The 19,744-nt window shown below is 39.6% G+C and overlaps 1 protein-coding gene across 1 annotated transcript in view; it reads left to right on the forward strand.

The window, feature by feature from the left end:
• CFI (complement factor I) overlaps positions 1-19,744 on the forward strand; it is a 40,021-nt gene that overhangs the window by 9,008 nt on the left and 11,269 nt on the right. The window contains exons 2-9 of the mRNA XM_013989347.2: positions 4,272-4,551; positions 6,315-6,468; positions 10,714-10,880; positions 11,997-12,110; positions 12,257-12,367; positions 14,367-14,390; positions 17,272-17,307; positions 19,624-19,727. Of these exons, the coding sequence (XP_013844801.1) occupies positions 4,272-4,551; positions 6,315-6,468; positions 10,714-10,880; positions 11,997-12,110; positions 12,257-12,367; positions 14,367-14,390; positions 17,272-17,307; positions 19,624-19,727 (990 nt within the window). The remainder of the gene's footprint in view (positions 1-4,271; positions 4,552-6,314; positions 6,469-10,713; positions 10,881-11,996; positions 12,111-12,256; positions 12,368-14,366; positions 14,391-17,271; positions 17,308-19,623; positions 19,728-19,744) is intronic.

The raw sequence follows: 19,744 nt of genomic DNA on the forward strand, positions 1-19,744 counted from the left end.
CCGAGCAAACTTTCCCAAGTCTTCCCTGACAACCTTAAACAACATAGCAATCCTCCCCACGCCCTCCGCAATCTCTCTCTCTCACCCTATATGTGTGCTTATTACCTTATGTATACAATGTGTTTATTCTTTTTTCATTTCCTTGTCTTCTACAAAAGTAAGCCTGTGACTTTATGCCACAGAGCATAAAGTCTTGTATCTCCAGGACCTAGAACAGTGCCCAGCACATAGTAGGCTCTCAATAAATAATGAAAGACTATGCTGTGAGTGCAGGCACAAGTGCCAATCCATATTTAAATATTAGTAAAGATTAATTCCTTCCTACTTTTTCAATAAAAACATACAAATTAATAGAATTTCTATTATTTACCTGCTGGTTATCTTTACACCTCCAGGGTTATGAAATCCACTTTGAAATTATTGGTCAGTAAGCGTGGTTCTCAGTCTTTAGGGAGTATAAGAATCTTATGGAGTTGTTTAAAGTACAGATTCCAAGGTCTTCCCCGACAGTGATTCTGATACAGAAGGTCTGTTGCTTGAGTCCAGGAATCTGCATTTGTAAGATGATGCACCTAAGGTGAGTGATGCTAATTGTTTAGGGCCACAGTTGGAATACTTATCCTGTATTTGATAGCCTTCTTTTCAGCTTGTAATTGGCAGGCTCAATAAAAATGAAAAAACATCTTTAGCATGCCCATTCAGCTCACTCAAAGCTTACACACAGAATGATTCAGGTCCCATTCTCCTAGACAAGGTTCTCAGGTTTTAGATTTTATAAAGACTATATCTGCATAGCTACCTGTGTCAGTCAGTCAGTATTGGCTATGCAGCAGTAAGAACCCCCAAAATCTCAGCGGCTTGACACAAGGATCAGTTTTGCTCATGCAAAGACTGTGGTTCTGGGTAACTCATCGGTGTATCCTTATGAGTTGGCCAACATTCTAGGCTGCTTTGATTCTGTCATTTCTCTGCAGCGCATATTCCCATGATGACCGTGGCAGGAAAGAGTTGCATTGTTTGAGTACCAGCGATTAAATGCTTCAACTTGAAACCAAAACATAACTTCAGCTCACGTTTCATTGGCAAAGCAAGTCACCATCATGTCCAATCACAAGAAGGAAATGTAATCTTCCCATTATCTTGGAAGTAGAGTTAAATAAGATTTTAGTAAACAGTATTAGTGTTACACAAAGATAAACATTAAGAGACAAGTTCATGGACATGGAGAATAGACTTGTGGTTCCAAGTGGAGGGGAGAGAGTGGGTGGGATAACTGGGAGTTTGGAGTTAGTAGATGCAAACTATTGCATTTGGAGTGGATAAAGCAGTGAGATCCTGCTGTATAGCAAGGAACTATATCTAGTCACTTGCAATGGAACATGATGGAGATAATGTGAGAAAATAGATATGAATTACCGGGTCACTTTGCTGTACAGCAAAATTTGACAGAACATTGTAAATCAACTATAATAAAAATTTTTTAAGAAAAAACCAAAAACATGGAGAAAATACCTAAATCCACCATTCAACATACCATCAGGAGTTCCCGTCATGGCACAGTGGAAATGAATCCGACTAGGAACCATGAGTTTGCAGGTTTGATCCTGACCTCGCTCAGTAGATTAAGGATCTGGGGTTGCATGAGCTGTGGTGTAGGTCACAGAGTGGATTGGATTCCGTTGATGTGGTTGGTGTGCCGCAGCTGTAGCTCTGATTCCATCCCCTAGCCTGGGAACTTCCATATGCTGAGGGTGCAGCCTAAAAAGCAAAAAAAAAAAAAACGCAAAAACAAAAAAACAAAAAAAATTATACATCAACACACAGGATAATAGTAGTTTATTTTAGTAACTATTAATGTAGGAATGAAGGAAGTGACAAAGTTAATATAACTTTAGCAATGATTTAAGTAATTTTGTGTCTTATTAACAGCATCCACACACTGGAAATAGAGGTGTACAGAAATGTATGAAGCATAGTTTATATTCTGTCTACAGCCAAGACTGGTGTACAAATGCATTTACAAAACCCCAGTAATAACATCCTCAAGATCATCAGCCCACTGCTCTAGATACTGAGGATCCGAGGACAAAGTGTGACTTACCCAGACGCTTCAGAGTTAAAGCCTACTTCCATCATGTTTTACACTGTGGATAAACAACCTAACTTTTATTGTTTCAGCTATTGCCTCGCAATAATTTTTCTTCCTTTGATTTCCCTTGTCACCAGCCACTGTGTTGGTATTAGCCATTACATCAACCTGAAATTTTAAATGGTAATATTATCGTAAAAATTGATTCCAACTTACAAAAAGAAATTGTAGAGAAAGGAAACCGTTATTTTCTAAGGCAATCTTCTCCTATCCCCTCCTCAAGCTTGTTTCAACAGTTTGGTCCTTCTCTCTTTAAGTTTCAATCTTTCCTATTCTGTTAGATTCCTGACCTTACCCTCTAATCATGGTGAAACCTCTTGTATTCTAAAAACAAAATCTCTCTTCATTGTGTCCCATCCAATTTTTTTTCTCCCTCAAAGCCTATTTTTTTTCTGTACTGAAAGCATGATGACATTCCTTTTCATTTAATTGTTCTCATGAAATTAATTCATGTAATAGTTTACAAAGGCAAATAATACCATAAGGCTTAAAATCATGGTGGTACTAAAAATATTTAACAATTGGGTGAACGTAGATACTGACCAGTCAGGTAAGATCACTAGCCAATTATCCTTGTCTATGCTGTAAAGTACCCCTGATTCTCTGTGACTAGAGACAACCCGTTTCAAATGTTTTCTGTTTCTTCTGCTATTTATACAAGATTCCTTAATATCATGTCCATACAACCATTTCTTTTAACCAACCCTTTGGTTTTTGAGCCACCCTCTCTTCTTCAGAAGTAATAGGTACCCCAATTCCTAATCTTATCTGGGGTTCAGTGGGGGTGAATTTGCTTTATTCTATGGTCTTCTCTTGTTAGGCTAGGGTTTCGGTTCCCTCTAGTCTGCTAAATCTGTTACCACCGGCCCACCTCCTCGCCAGCTTCCAGCCTTTTGATAACGTCTCAAGTCTGTAATCCTCTCCCCGTTCTCTTTGGCCTGATTGGTTATGCCTTTTTTTCTTCCTTTTTGGCCACACCCATGGCATCTGGAAGTTCCTGGGCCAGGGATCAAATCTGAGCCACAGCTGCAAACTACCCGACAGCAGAGACAACACTGGATCCTTAACCTGCTGTGCGACAGCTGGAATGCTTGGTTAGGTGTTTTAAAAATCCTCTTACTCTTACTTTAATGGAGTTTAGAGAGGAGGCAGAAAAATTTTAAAGCCTGTGTTTTCCATGTCTGAACACAAGGCCAATCCAAAGAGTTAGCCTATACTTATATTTCCATTTCTTAACTTCTCATTCTGGCCTCAACTTACCAAATTCTGGTTTCTGCCTCAAACATTCAGCTTAAACTACTTCTTCAAAGGATCCTGATGACCTTTGTTCATCAAATTCAGTGCCGTTTTTCAGCCTTCCTTCTCTGAAGCTCCCTGCAGCATTAGACACAAGAGCAACCCCCACCCCCCGATTGAAAAGCAGTCTTTTTTGCTCGTTCCACATCTTCAGTTCCTAAAATGTAAAAATCTCCTCAGTGTTCTGTCTTCACTTGTTAGTTCACTGGTTTTGTTTTTCACCACTCATTCAATGAATACCGGGCCCCCATGCCCCTGAAGCAAGTCTGAGCTGGGACAAAGGAGAGCCCACGTCACCTTCACCCTGGCAGGATTTTGCACAAAGTAGGAGTTTAGCCAATGGTTTTGCATTTATTAATGGTATTAATCAATTTCATGCATCAGTTCATTCCACAAGACTATAATTAGCATCAAATTTGCTACTCCTTAACATGACTGATGAGATTCATCAATTTCTTCAAAGGCAGAATTTTATGTTGGCCTTTGGATAATAACAACTTCCACTGATTTCCTGCCTACTACCTGCCAACCATTATATACATTTTATTTCTAATCCTTGAAATAACCTTGCAAAATAGAATATCCTCATTTTACAGATAAGGAAACTCATATTTCATGAGGGTAAATAACTTGCTCAAGGCCATATAACTGTAAGTGCCTAAGTTGGTGCTAGAAGCCAGGTTTGTTTGATTCTAAAAACCACCAGATCATATCACCCTCTTCTATACTATGCGGTAGGTAAGTCTGTTTTTTTCCTTTCTTTCATATATTCGTCATCAAAAATTTTAGTCTGTTACTAAGTTAATGTTTCTTTTGTGCATTATAGCCCACCTCAGGCTCAGACACATCTCAAGAGGATCTTGTGGAGAAAAAGTGCTTAACTGAAAAATACACACATCTCTCCTGCGATAAAGTCTTCTGCCAGCCATGGCAGAAATGCATCGATGGGACCTGTATCTGTAAACTTCCTTATCAGTGCCCAAAGAATGGGACCAGCGTGTGTTCAACTAATGGGAAAAGCTACCCAACTTACTGTCAGCAAAAGAGTTTTGAATGTCTTCGTCCAGAGGCAAAGTTTTTAAAAAGTGGAGCATGCACAGGCGAAGGTAGGAAAAGCCTAGTTTATTCTATGATATTAGAAGGAAATTGTCAGCTGGAGTAAGAGCCACTCTGATTAAGATAGTTCTTTCTTTGAGATGGTGCTCTTAGTTTATGTTTAGTTTTGGTCTTATCTTGAGCAAATTGTGATATTGATGTGACCTCAGAATAAATGCAGTTGTGACATGTTCGATAAAAGGAAATTGTCAGAGTTTCCTCATGGCTCAGTGGGTTAAGGATCTGGCCTTGTCACTGCTGTGGCTTTGGTTACAGCCGTGGCTCAGATTCAATTCCTGGCCCAGGGAACTTCCCCATGCTGTGGGTTCAGAAAAAAAAAAAAAAAAAAAAAGGAAATTGTCTACTGTACTTTCTGTCGTTAGAAAATACTTTTCCTATGAAATGTTATGATGACCACTCAGAATTCCTCTCTAGACCCTCAGTAGTAATTGGGGGTGATAAAGAAATTAGAGATCATCAGCCAGCCCTTGAGCCTAGGGCATAAGCTCTGAGGCCAGTCCTTCTTCTCACTGCCCAATGCCACGCTCTGCTGCCCAGCCCTGCAGAATTTTTCCCACTCTCACTTCTTGTCTAAAGGGATTATTCCCAGAATTGTTGAGTTGGTTCAGAACTCAGTGAAAGGGGCTTTACATGAGGTTGGTACCGATGTGGGCCCTAATCATTTCTTCCAGCATCCATCCCGCCAGCTCCTGCCCACTCCCTAGCCAACCCTGATGGCCCTGCTCCAAGGTTTTGCTCAGGCCACTGCTGGCCTCGGACGTACTCCAACCTAGCAAACTTGGCACATCAGAGCAGAGAGCTTGTTAAAATTCCATCCAGATGCCTAATGTAGTGAGGAAGTTGGGACCCTAACGTGTGGATTAGTGGGGTGGGTAAGATTAAAGGTGTCTCACTGTCGGTCCGATTTAGTCGCACACCCCTCCAAGCCCCTGCAAGCTATGTCACCCCTCTGGAACCCAGTTTTCACATCTGTAAAATGTGAGTAATCACAGTTCCTATAAGAGTCCCATGAGACTCTTGTGAAAATTAAATGATGTATATAAAGCTCTGCGAACAGTGCACAGAAAATGCTCAAGAAATTTTAGCTATGACAGCAAACCTCAAGTTCATTGTCTTCTGATATCAATGACCACAGACAGTTCATGAATTTACAGAGGAATGTTTAAAACATTCTTTTTAAAGTTACCAAGACATACACCTGCACACAGTAGCCTAAATATTTCTGTATTACTGAGTTGCGATGTTAAGGTGATGCGAAGCAAGAGGAAGAAAGACCCCTATCTGAGCCCATCTCTTACCTGTTAGGAGAAAAACAATAGCAGAGCTTATTTTGTCAGTGTCAGACTTTTGTTCTCTTGATGCACTAAATGCCTTAAATATGTGAGAATACGTAATCTTTGCTTACATTTTTATTACTCGTTGGCTTACTTTATGAGCACAGACTTTGGAGTCAGATCAGCACGGCATGTTCAGATGCCTGGCTTCATCACTTGAACAAGTAACTTAACCTCGTGTGTAAAAATGGGGATAAGTATCGGCCTAATTGTCATGGGCCTGATAGGAGGATTGTATGATATTTTATAGCACAGCAACGGACACATAGCAAGCCCTCGTAAAGTGATTGCTTACCATTATTTGTAAAAGTCTTCATGGTGTTCAAAGTTGATTTGAAATTGTGTATTTTATTACTTTAAAGGCTTTTAATCAAGAGAAAAAAAGTAAATGCCTAAATATTGGATTTTTTAAATTTTAGAACAATTTAGTGTGTCCTTGGATCGTGGCAATGGAGATTCAGAAGGAATCGTTGAAGTAAAACTTGTAGACCAAGATAAGAAAATGTATATATGTGCAAAAAGCTGGAGCCTTACACAGGCCAATGTGGCCTGCCTTGACCTTGGATTTAAACTGTGAGTACTTTGTATCACTGACTTTTCCTGGAGTTGATTTTACTTTTCCAACTATTAGGTTTTTAATTACCCTGTCATTTTGTGCCTCAACTTCCTCAACTGTAATCCGAGAATATTAACGCTTTACCTCCATAGTGTTGTCTTGAGTTCAAAATGTGTTTATGTTTGACTAGCACTTACAACACTGCTGAGCACACAGGTATCTGGATGCGAATCCTTTGCTGATCGTAAAATTGTGTATACATTCTTTACTATCTATTCATCTATGATTATGTCCACTCCTTCATGCCTAATGCTGTTTAATATGCCTTCTCTCTCTCTCTCTCTCTCTCTTTTTTTTTTTTTTTTTTTTTTGTCGTGTCTTTTGAGGGCTGCACCTGCGGTACACGGAGGTTCCCAGGCTAGGGGTCCAATCAACCATAGCAACTCAGGATCCGAACCGCATCTGTGACGTACTCCACAGCTCACGGCAACACCGGATCCTTAACCCACTGATCGAGGCCAGGGATCAAACCTGCAACCTCATGGTTCCTAGTCAGATTCGTTTCCACTGCTCCATGAAGAGAACTCCTCTTTTTTTCTTGATCAATCTTTCAGAGATTTGTCTATTTGATTAGTGGTTTTACTTTTATATTTCTGAATTTAATCTTGTTTCTTTGTTTTCAACTTCATTAACTTTTGCTGTTATCTTTGGCTGTCTCTTTTCTTTTCTGTATTGTGTTATTTTCTAACTCCATGAGTTAAATGCTTTACTCACATATTTTCAACTTTTCTTATTTCCTTATATAAGCATTTAAGGTACAGATTTCCCTCTAGGTAATGCTTCATCTGCATGCCATAACTCTGTATAAGTGGGTGTTTTTATTATTCTGTTCAAAATATCTTCTAATTTTCAGTGTCATTTCTTCCCTGATTCATGCATAATTAAGAAGTTTCTTTTTTTTCTTCCCTAATGAATATATTAGGTTGCTTTGGTGTAACTTTTTGTCATAGATTTCCTATGTGATTGTGTTGTGGAGAGAGAATGTCTCCATATGATGACGTGTTTAAATATTTGTTGAGACTTGCTTTGTACTAAATATATTTTAATGCTTCATGTGCAGGGTTCTGCATAATAGATGTGTGATCCATTAGAATGAGCAAGCTTGTTAACTGTCTTGTTCAAATAGTTTCCCATTTATTTACTTACAACTTTTCTTTGTCTTTTGTGTGCCCCTTATAAATAACACATATCTAGATTTAAAAAAAAAATCCAATATGACATAACTGGCTGAAGAGTTTTGTCCATTTACATTATCGTGATTATTTTCATTGTTAAATTTATTTTTCCTAGCTTATTTTGGGCTTATTTTTTACCATGCTTTTTCTGTCCTCTTGTTTCTTCTTTTTTAAACTTCTTTTAGGTCATTCATAGAAGTTGTTGTTGCTGTTTTAATTTTCTCCCTCTTCTTCCTCTACTTGGTTTGAAAATTACATACATCCTATTTCTATTCCTTTAGTGGTTATCTTTACATTTTTACCATGAATCCTTGATTTAGGAAGTCCTTGCTCTCTTCAGAAATAATGCAAAGAATGGCATTACCCTATCAAGTTTTCAATATTTTGCAGTTCCCTTGTAGCTCAGCAGATGAAGGATCTAGTGTTGTCACTGTTGGGGCTTAGGTTGCTAAATGGCGTGGGTTCAGTTCCTGGCTTGGGAATTTCCACGTGGCGGTGGGTACATCCAAAAAGAAAAAAAAAAATGTTTGCAATATTTTGTTCTACCTCATTTTTATATATCCCTGAAGTTAATTGCTATCATTATGTAACAAGCAATCATCCTTACCATTGTTCAGTCAGTGCTTACTCGTGTACTTCATGTTTATCACCTTCTTGGTCTGTTGTTATTTCTTGCATTTCACTTTTTCATTCCTTTTTTTGTTTGTTTTTTTTTTTTTTTGGTTTTTTTTTTTTTTTTTTTTGCGCCATACCCATGGCCTGTGGAAGTTCCCAGGCCAAGGATCCAACCTGAGCCACAGCTGAAGCCTATATCACAGCTGTGGCAATGCCAGATCCTTAACCCGATGTGTCGCAAGGGAACCTCCTCATTTCTTCATTCTGGATTCAATTTTTTTCTTCTTAAACCACATCTGCTAGTAGTTCATTAGTGAGAGGTGTTTTTTGTTTTTTGTTTTGTTTTGTTTTGTTTTTGTACTTTTAGTTCCATACTTGAGGCATACGGAAGCTCCTAGGTTGAATCAGAGCTGCAGCCGCCAGCCTACAGCACAGCCATAGCAATGCCAGATCTGAGCAGCATCCAAAACTTACCCTGCAGCTTGCGGCAATGCTGGATCCTTAACCCACTGAGCGAGGCCAGGGATCAAACCTGCATCCTCAGTATATGGGTCAGGTTTTTAACCCACTGAGTCACAATGGGAATTTCATGAGTGTCTCTTATCATTGAATTGAGCCATAAGGTATTTCTGATTTTCAACAGTTTTGTGACCTACAACTTATGACTCGACCTAATGGCAAACTCTCTCACTCTTTGATCTCTCAGTGTTTTGTTTATATTTTGTATAAGCTCATGGATAGATTTCTCTGATTTTAGCCCCTGGGTATTTCCCTTAATTCCTTAAGAGCCTACTGAAGGCATTTACTTTTAGATAGTTGTAGGTTGAGAGGTTTTTCAGATTATTCACCTGTCAGATTGCCCCAAATGACTTTCATTTGTTCTCATATTTCAGCGTGGTTTGGCACAGCTTCATAACTACTGAACCTCCTTGTTCTCTTTAATTGGTCTCTTTTCCCCTTTTGTTGTAATTTATCTGATATTTATATGACCATTACTGCTTAATTTTTGCTTACATTTGCCTGACGCATCTTTGCTCAACCTTTTATTTTTTACCCATTTTTCCCAACTAACTTCTGGAGAAAAGCAGGAGGCAACTGAACGTTCTGGAAGAATAGCTCACTGTAACTGGTCATCTCTAGGGTCTCTGAAATAGCTTCTTACCTACACAAATCCTGAGCAAACTGAGAAGTCCAAGCAATGGTATATAGATGTCGAAATAGTTTTTTGTTTTTTGTTTTTTGTTTTTTTTGTCTTTTTGCCATTTCTTGGGCCACTCCAGCGCAGCATATGGAGGTTCGCAGGCTAGGGGTCTAATCGGAGCTGTAGCCACCGGCCTATGCCAGAGCCACAGAAACGTGGGATCTGAGCCGTGTCTTCGACCTATACCGCAGCTCACGACAACACTGGATCCTTAACCCACTGAGCAAGGCCAGGGATTGAACTCGCAACCTCATGGTTCCTAGTCGGATACGTTAACCACTGCACCACGACGGGAACTCCCCAAAATAGTATTAATAGATGTTAATACTCTCAAGACTGAATTGAAGATGTATCTTAGTGTAAAAGCAAAATGGACCTGCTAGAATTAAACCAACTTATCCTCCCAGATCCCAGGCAACAATGGAGCCAAGCAGGTAAGACTTATAGCATGAGACAGGCGGAGAGGACACCAAAAGGAAAAATAGAAGAGCTGGACTGGCCTTGTCTGGTTTATGCTTCCAAAATTCCTCGATCAAATTAATCCACTCCTTTCCCTGGAGAAAAGAGGGGGTAAGCTATGGAGTGAGGCCAAGAATGACATGTCATATGTTGGAAAGAAATCAGTGTTAACAAGAAACAGAGGAGAAGTAACCAGTACTTGTGGGTGCTTGTCATGTTTTGAACTTTGGCCAGTCAGTTTAAATTGATTATTTTAGTTAAACTTTACAAAACTCAATGAAGTAGTCATTTTCTCTGTTACATATGAAGACATTGAATTTAAGAATTTAAGCATCTTGAGATTATAAGCATCTTGCCCAATCTGTCACTCACATGTAGAAAATAAGAGGAAATTACTCCAGTCCCTTACCTCCAGCAGCACAGTTATAAATACAAAGTACTGGAGTTCCCTTCATGGCGCAGCGGAAACAAATCTGACTAGGAACCATGAGGTTGTGGGTTCGATCCCTGGCCTTGCTCAGTGGGTTAAGGATCCAGCGTTGCTGTGAGCTGTGGTGTAGGTCGCAGACGTGGCTCGGATCTGGCATGGCTGTGGCCATGGTGTAGGCTGGCAGCTGTAGCTCTGATTCAACCCCTCGCCTGGGAACCTCCATATGCAGTGGGTGTGGCCATTAAAAAAAAAAAAAGCAGAAAATGAATAAATACAAAGTACTAATTATTCTATTCTAATGTTTCCTTTATTTGATTTGCAGGGGTGCTCTTTATACTCAAAGAAGAGATCCTCATATAAATTCCCCTGAATGTCTACATGTGCATTGTCGAGGATCAGAGACCAGTTTGGCGGAATGTACTTTTACTAAGGGAACAACTAGCAGGTCCGAGGGGTTAGCTGGTGTGGTGTGTTACACAGAGAATGCAGGTTAGTGTAGTACTTGCCTTATATTTTCCCTTCCTTCAAGGTTGTTTATTCCACACCAAGTCTGTTGTAAACAAACAAATGGCAGATACCCAGTCACACCCAATGGAAAAAAGTCATATTTGGGGTTTTAGCGCCTCAGCTGGTGCTTTTCCCCTTTTGTACCTTTTGGCCATTCAAATATCACTTCTCTCCAGGTTCTTACATGAGAAGTAAAGTTGCTTGACTTTTGTTTCCATGAACATCTGAATTAAAGTTTATATAGCAAACACAAGTTAATAAAACATTAGAAGAAAGTCAACATCACCTTTGAAAGAACCAGCCAGTGTACCTTCCTTTAAAATGTTTAAGTGACCACATCTACTCCTCGGTTGCCAGGCAATCACTGCCACTTTTCTCCTTTATCCTAACACTGGAATATTTTAGCCATATGTATTGTGTTAAAGACCAAACTATTTAATGGTGCTAAAAAAGATACCATCAAAATGCCATGTAAATGGCGATGCCCAAGTAAGCCTTGGGTGGGTGGAGGTTAGTGTAGTGGCATGAAAGGAATGGGTGAGTACCTGTTTGCCAGTGTCAGCCAGGGCTCCTGACTCCTGAATCCCCTCTGCTGACCTCAGCAAGTACAGTCCTCCACAGTAAATGCTGGTCTTCAGAGATTATAAAAGGGCTTCCATAAGCTATTTTTTGGCATTTTCCCCCTTGTTAACTATATACACTATGTTAATGCCATCACCAAATACATTTTATATCTTTTTTTTTGTCTTTTGTCCTTTTAGGGCCACACCTGCGGCATATGGAGGTTTCCAGGCTAGGGGTCCAGTCGGAGCTGTTGCTGCTGGCCTACGCCACAGCCACAGCAACACCAGATCCGAGCTGCATCTGCGACCTACACCTCAGCCGGATCCTCAACCCACCAAGCAAGGCCAGGGATCGAACCTGCAACCTCATGGTTCCTAGTCAGATTCGTTTCCACTGCACCACGACGGGAACTCCTATATCATTTTTCATTTGTGTCTGACTTTATCTTCACGTCCTCATTATTCCAAACGTGGGATAAAGATGTCACCCACAACTCCTCAAATAAATCTCACAAAGATAATTCTTATTTTACAGTTTCTCCAACAAATGACTACTTTCAGTGTGTGAATGGGAAACACATTTCTCAGAAGAAGACCTGTGATGGTATCAATGATTGTGGAGACCAGAGTGATGAGCTGTGCTGTAAAGGTAGGGATGAATCCAGCATTTAAACCCGCCAATGAGCTCTTCTGGCTAAGAAAGCAGAAGCAACTTTACCATTGAATTGATTCCATCTCGTTCAGTTTTAAGAATGGAAAAAAAAAAAAAAATCTGTTCTGTTTATGTTTGCACAGGGTGCCGAGGTGAAAGTTTTTTTTGTAAGTCAGGTGTTTGTATTCCAAGGAAGTATAAGTGCAATGGTGAGGTAGACTGCATTACGGGAGAAGATGAAGTTGGTTGTGAAGGTAATTTAAAGTTTTGTGGTTACTCTTTTTCACTATTTGACCCCGGGGTTTGAACAGGCTTTGTTATTATTGCCCAGATCCAGTTTGTCAATAGGGACTGTAAAATGGCAATTTCTTTCTTTTTTTTTTTTTTTTTTTTTGTCTTTTTGCCATTTTCTTGGGCCGCTCTCGCAGCATGTGGAGGTTCCCAGGCTAGGGGTCGAATCAGAGCTATAGCCACCAGCCTACGCCAGAGCCACAGCAACGCTGGATCCGAGCCGCGTCTGCAACCTACACCACAGCTCGCGGCAACGCCAGATCGTTAACCCACTGAGCAAGGCCAGGGATCGAACCCGCAACCTCCTGGTTCCTAGTTGGGTTCGTTAACCACTGCGCCACGACGGGAACTCCCAATTTCTCTTTTTTTAAATTGAAAGAGAGTTGATTTACAATGTTGTGTTAATTCCATGTGTGCAGCACAGTGTGTGTGTGTATATATACATACACACATATATACATATATACATACACACACAATATGTTTGTGTATGTATGTGTATATATGTGTGTATATATATACACACACATATGTAACATGTATATATGTGTATATATATATAGTCTTTTTCAGATTCTTTTCCCCTATAGATTATTACAAAATATTGAGTATACTTCCCTGTACTATACTGTAGGACAATGTTGTTTATTTTATACATAGTAGTGTGTAAATGTTAATCCTAAACTTCTAATTTCTCCCTACCCGCCTTTAAAAATGGAAATATCTTTCTTTTTTCTTTTTTTTTCCTTTTTTTTTTGCTTTTGAGGGCACATGCAGCATATGGAAGTTCCCAGGCTAGGGGTGGAGTTGGAACTGCAGCTGTGGGCCTAAGCTACAGCCACAGCAACACCAGATCCTTAGCCCACTGAGTGAAGCCAGGGATTGAACCCACATCCTCATGGATACTAATCAGATCCGTTTCCACTGAGCCACAAGGGCAACTCCCGAGTTTGGGGTTTTTTAGATTCCATATATAAGGGAGAGTGTACAGTATTTGTCTGTCCCTTAAGCTCTACAGTTTGATTTCATTTCGGTATAATATTTTGAGTTTCTTCTCTTCCTCCTCCTCTTCTTCCTTCCCTTTTCCCTCCCTTTCCTCCTTCTCCTCCTGACTTACAGTTAAAAAATTTGTTAGTGTATCAGAAAAAAATAGCCTAGTGCAAGGGAGTAACCACAACATAAAGCTTACTTTTATTATTAATTTCTTGAATCCTTATCAAAAAGACAGTTAACTGTCATTGTTACTTCAGTTTTTCTGCCTTTAGAGTGAGCTCTGCCTTGTATTTCGTTAATGATTCCAATTTTTCCCTCTCTAAGAAAGAGCAAGCAAGAGCAGAGATGTAAAATAAGTATATTAATATATCCACTGATCTTTGCTTTCGGTGAACAGATCAGAATCACTAAACCAAGGGAGGTCTGGAGTATATCTTAATTTCATTTATGCTTTATAAGCCTATCTTTCATTAATCTAAGTTAAAAAGGATAAATAAATTTTGTATAATTGAATAGAAAATTTGCTGTTGGGTGTGTATTCAAATATATCTAAAATACGAATCTCTTTAAAACTTAAGTTAAAACAATTTACTTGCTGTGGTGAAATTGGCGTGTGTTTAAATGTAAGGCGAAACATTTGTTAGGCAGTATGAAAAAAATCGAAGTATTTGATTGTGGCCCACAAAAATGGCATACTGTAGGGGAGTTCCCTTGTGGTGCAGTGGGTTAAGGATCCAGCATTGTCACTGAGCAGCTCAAATTGCTGCTGTGGCGCAGGTTCAATCCCTGGCCCAGGAACTCCCACACGCCATGGGCACAGCCAAGAAAAATGGCATACTGTGGCTCCTGTTTATCTTTTTGTAAATGTTAATTAACGTTGTTATACTATTTCTGAAATATTAGTGATTAACGTATATTTAATTCAAATGAACTCTCTTTGCTAAAGTGAGTTTCTTGTTTTGTTTTTAGGAAGTGAACATCCTGAAATTAAAGGTAAATCTATTTTTAGAATAGAAAATTTGTATTATAGAATTGAAAACAAGAATGAGGTATTATAGCTTTTATGACATATGTAAATATATTGAAATGGTATGCATTTTTTGGCAAATAAAAATCACCCTTTGCCATGGTCAAATTTCAAATTTTTGTTTTTTCAAGTCTTACATGTGACTCAAGGTAAACATTTTATGAAATTATTGGGATATTGAAGAATTGAAACAAAACAAAAGTACTGCTGTCATCTTATATTTTAAGGTAACTATAGACTGAGGATGATAAGATCAGTTTAACATTTGCTTAGGCCCAAGGGCTTTTTTCCACAGAGTGGTTAAACTTTCATTCTCACATCACCCACACACAGCCTGCTAACCAAAAAACCACCCAAGGAGCATTCCCTCCTCTTTTCACTTCTGCCAGATCCCTTCTCTTCCTTTACCTTTTTCCTTGAAACCAAAGCATCTTCTTAAGAAAGTGCCACCAGAGGAAAGATAAAATCTTTTTTTTTTTTTTTTTTTTTGCTTTTTAGGGCCGCACCTGTAGCATATGGGCATTCCCAGGCTAGGGTAGAATCAGAGCTACAGCTGCCAGCCTACGCCACAGCAATAGCAGTGCAGGATCCGAGCTGCGTCTGTGACCTACACCAGAGCTCACGGCAACCCTGGATTATTAACCCACTGAATGAGGCCAGGGATGGAACCTACATCCTCATGGAAGGTAGTCAGATTCGTTTCCGCTGAGCCTCAATGGGAACTACTCCTAGGCAACCACTTTAATGTGACTTAATGTGTAAATCTTTTTGTTTGTATGCATTCTTACCCCCTATGTCTGGTTATCTTGTGAGCATATATATGTGTGTGTGTGTGTGTGTGTAATTCACATGGTATAGTATTGTAGATCTTATATTTCCTTTTTTTCTTTTCACAAAGCATTACCTTTTAAAGATCTGTCCATATTGCTATGTGTCCATCTAGTCTGTTGCGTCTAATTACTGCGTAATAAAACACTGTGTGGGGTTCATTTTTCACAATTTACCCCGCTTTCTCAGTTTCTCAGTCTCACGATGTACTCTCAGCCCCCCTGTGATGAATAGCCCCTCCTTAAGGCTATGTGGGAAGATTTCTTTGAGACTTTAGCTGGGCCAGGAATTGTTGGGTGGGGGGCATGCCTCTACTTAATTTGACTAACCTGGACTTACACGTTCTTTGCTGGAGCTGTGCGGGTCCTCACCTTCACCAACAACACCTGAGTGTCCCCTCAACCCCCATTAACATTTAATACCATGCAGCTTTCGAGTTTTGCTAGTCTCCTACTCTCAAGTGAGATGGCATCATTTATTCATTTGAATTTTTGTCATCACCAATGCTTTAGAGTTTCTTTTCATATGCACACTAGCTTTTTGAGTTTCCTCTTTCTTTCTTCTATCCTTTTGCCAGTTCACATTTTTTGCCTCATTTCATATTGGGGCTACAGTCTTCTTTCTTGTTGTATTCTAGATATTAATCCATTTTCAGGTTTGTTTGTTTGTTTGTTTGTTTTTGTGAGAGTTAAGTTTTATTTGGGGTGAAATGAGGACTTCAACCCAGGAGACAGCATCACAGGTAGCCCTAAGAAACCGCTCCTCATTTTCAGTTTTGGACAAAATTGCAAAAATGCAAATTCCTTCTTCCATTCTGTCACCCATCTATTAACTTTAGCCGCCTTAGCCATAGTGAACTTTGTTGAATAGAAATCTTTAATCTTTACATGTTTAAATTTTACTTAATCAAAGTATTGATTGTTTTCCTTGTGGTTTATGCTTTTGGAGTTTTTGCTACTCTTTTTTTGGTGGGGGGAGATAGCTTGTTAGAAAGCCATTAAATTTTTTTTCTAATTTTATTTTTTTCATATCACTCAATGAACTTATTACATTTATAGTTGTGCAATGATCATCACACCAGTGTGCATCCAATACACCTCAGCTGTGCTGGATTTTCCCCCTCTTCCTTGGCTGAGCACTTAACATGAAGTCTTCTCTTTGGTTCATGTGCTTGCTTTTGTGAAAGCTCTGAGCAGAAAATAGCCTAGGTGTGTGGCTTAACAGATGCATCTATGCCTCTCCCTCCAAAACTGGAGAAATCCAGGAGTAAGACACAGGATTGCTGCAGCAAAGTAACATTGCCCCTCCGGGCTGCAACCTCATCCAAGACAGAGCAGATGTGGTGGAAAACAGCTTTGCATCCACAGGTCAAAGAAATCAGGACCATGTCCATGTCGGAAGTGTTCTAGGATGGCAGAGTCAAGATGGAATCATCCCATATAACTTCAAGCACAAGTCTAAGAAAGGAAAAAGAGAGAATCTGTTTATGTTTTTGTTTAACTCTTGACTTCTGCATCCCAGATGACTGATAATAACCATGCCTAATATTGAAACCAATGAAATATTGCATGACCCCTATTAAGAGATGCCCTATTATATGCAAAACGAGAAGACCCTTTTTAATGTCAGCTCAGGACTCTTTTGGTCAGTGTCGGTAACTGCTCCCTACCTTAAGTAAAGACCTTGCAAATGAAGAGTTGGCAAGAGAAGCGTTGCTTCTCTGACACAGGCATTTTGCCTGCTGTAAGGCAGGAATCTGCAGCACCTGGCACATTCACTTGTGCCAACAGACCCTTCTAGTCTGGGCCTGAAAATTTTCTTAGCCAGTTCATTGTGAGCCTTCCCAATTAACCAGCTGTAGAAAGGAAAAAGATGATATGCTTGGGGATTTTGCAGTATCTTTTTTAAAGGTAGGACAAGGTTTAGACAGAAAATTATTATCAAAGTTTAAATGATTTTAATGATTTGATTTTTACCATAAACACAACTTTAAACATTGGAACTTTTGTTTGATTATAGAAGAAACAGAAATGTTGACTGCTGACATGAATGCAGGTAAGTTAACATTATTCTTTTTTACTAGGACTTCATTGGTTAAATTTGCATTTTAATGTCCTGTGTGTGTATATGAGTATGTATGCATGTATGTAATATAAGTGAATTGATTCAAGCAACAATTACCTTTGATATCAATTTAAATAGAAAAAAATACTACTTTCCTTATCTTTGTTGTTGTTGTTGCTTTTTAGGGCCACACCTGCAGCATATGGAAGTTCCCAGGCTAAGGCTCGAATTGGAGCCACAGCTGCTGGCCTATACCACAGCCAGAGTAATGCCAGATCCAAGCCGCATCTGCAACCTACACCACAGCTCACGGCCATGCCAGATTCTTAACCCACTGAGTGAGGCCAGAGATAGAACCCACATCCTCATGGATCCTAGTCTGGTTTGTTAACCGCTGAGCCACGGCAGGAACTCCTACTTTCCTTATCATTTTAAAGAAAAACTAGCACAAATGCTTCTCGAGAACTGCTGTTAAAATGGGTTAATACATGTGGCTAATTTTGAAATGAAAACAATATTCTAGTTCTGCATGAGGTTTTTCTCTTTCTTATGAGCTTTGTCAGGTCAAAACCAACCAGATTTCAAGTGTGATCCAGGACATTCATTTTTTAGTTAGAAAAGTAGTAGATGTTAATTGAATTAATCTGTTCTTTTGCAATATTTAAAAACCATGAAAACAGAAGGTCTGTGAAGATCCGTATCCTGGCCAGTTGTGCACTAAGAGCAGAATTTAATTAAAGTAATAAGTTTCTGGGAAGACAATAATTGATAAGAGCTTTTGAGCCAGACTGACTTGTATTAAATTCTGACTCAGTTATTTGTTAACTATGTGATCTTAGCGGAGAAACAAGCAAACACATATTGGGAATGAAATATCTCCCTGTTCTAGGAGGCTCTAAAACTGAAGTTCAGGGAGTTCCCATTGTGGCACAGCGGAAACCAATCCAACTGGGAACCACGAGGTTGCGGGTTCGATCCCTGGCCTCACTCAGTGGGTTGAGGATCTGGCGTTGCTGTGGCTGTGGTAGCTACAACTCTGATTAGACCCCTAGCCTGGGAACCTCCATGTGCCGCAGATGTGGCCCTAAAAAGACAAAAAAAAAAAAAAAAAGACCAAAAATAAATAACTAAATAAAACTGAAGTTCATTTAAGACTCCCTTCTAATTGCCAGACCCAAAAATTAATCAAGAATTTTTTTTTTAAATGAGACAATGAGTGAAGGATTTAGTCAGAGGGACTTCCAACAAAGGCCCTTCGTTTTCTCCTCAGGGTAACATTAATTTTCAGATACTACCAAAGCTGGTTTCACAGTCCTCAATAGATGGGCTCTCTCTTCTTCCAAAGGTCCAAGCAGAAATTTCAAATTTATCGTCACACTTTTCCCCCAACCCAGTTCTTAGGATGGATGGGATGCACCCCAAAATCTTTTACCCACATTTGTTCACAACTTTTCTTCCTTGAGGACTTACCTCCTTCTTATATGTTCATCGCAGTTGAGAGTGGTATTAATTTTCCTTTCTCATTTGGGGCTAAGAAGCAAGTTTGCAAAAATTTTCATGACATGATAAAATGGAATAAGGAGAGCACTTCTCTTTTTACTTCCTTCTTTTGTCACGAACTCTCTGGCAAATTCATGTCTTCAGCCGTGCCCTGCCAGGTTTCCCAGTGACCGATGTGCCACGTCTGCGTGCTCACAGGGGAAGGAAACATCGTCGCATGGCAAGTGGCTAAAACCACAGGCCATCGCCAAGCCCACTGATCCCGGATTGTCCAGGGGTTCCTGGCACATTACCTCTCAGGGTTAATATGGTGATTAAATGATATAAACTGTATACAACTGTACTTAGCATGGGGCCTGGCACATAGAAAGTACTCTACGCTAATATCATTAATGTTAATATTATTGAAAAAAGTCCCATATAAACAGCCTCTAGAAAGTTAAAACCTATGAAGGTGAGAAGTTAGAATTCTTCACTGACCCTGTCCTCAGGTGTCACTCCCATCCTGAACTGCCACATCAGTCATGCCCTGGGCACGTGGCTTCTCTCTCATCTGCCAGAGGCTGGCAGGCTAATGAGTCCACCTTTCGGCAGAACTTCAGAGAATCAAGCCAATTTTAATACTAAGCCATCGTTTTTAAACAAGGTGAATAGCACAGTTTAGCATCCAAAATAATTTACTAACCAATCTGGACTGTGTCATATTTGTTGTGACTCTGCAGTTTTAATGGCATGGAGAATCAAGAAGTTTGCCCAGAAGGTAATGGTTTCAACATCGTAATGATACAATCTCTTCCTTTCTTAAAGAAAGAAAACGGATAAAGTCATTTTTCCCTAAACTATCCTGTGGAGTTAAAAGCAGCACGCACATTCGAAGGAAACGAGTCGTAGGAGGACAGCCAGCAGAAGTGGTAAATTTGCACGAAAA

Source organism: Sus scrofa, chromosome 8 (assembly GCF_000003025.6).
Source record: "Sus scrofa isolate TJ Tabasco breed Duroc chromosome 8, Sscrofa11.1, whole genome shotgun sequence".
NCBI lineage: Eukaryota > Metazoa > Chordata > Mammalia > Artiodactyla > Suidae > Sus > Sus scrofa.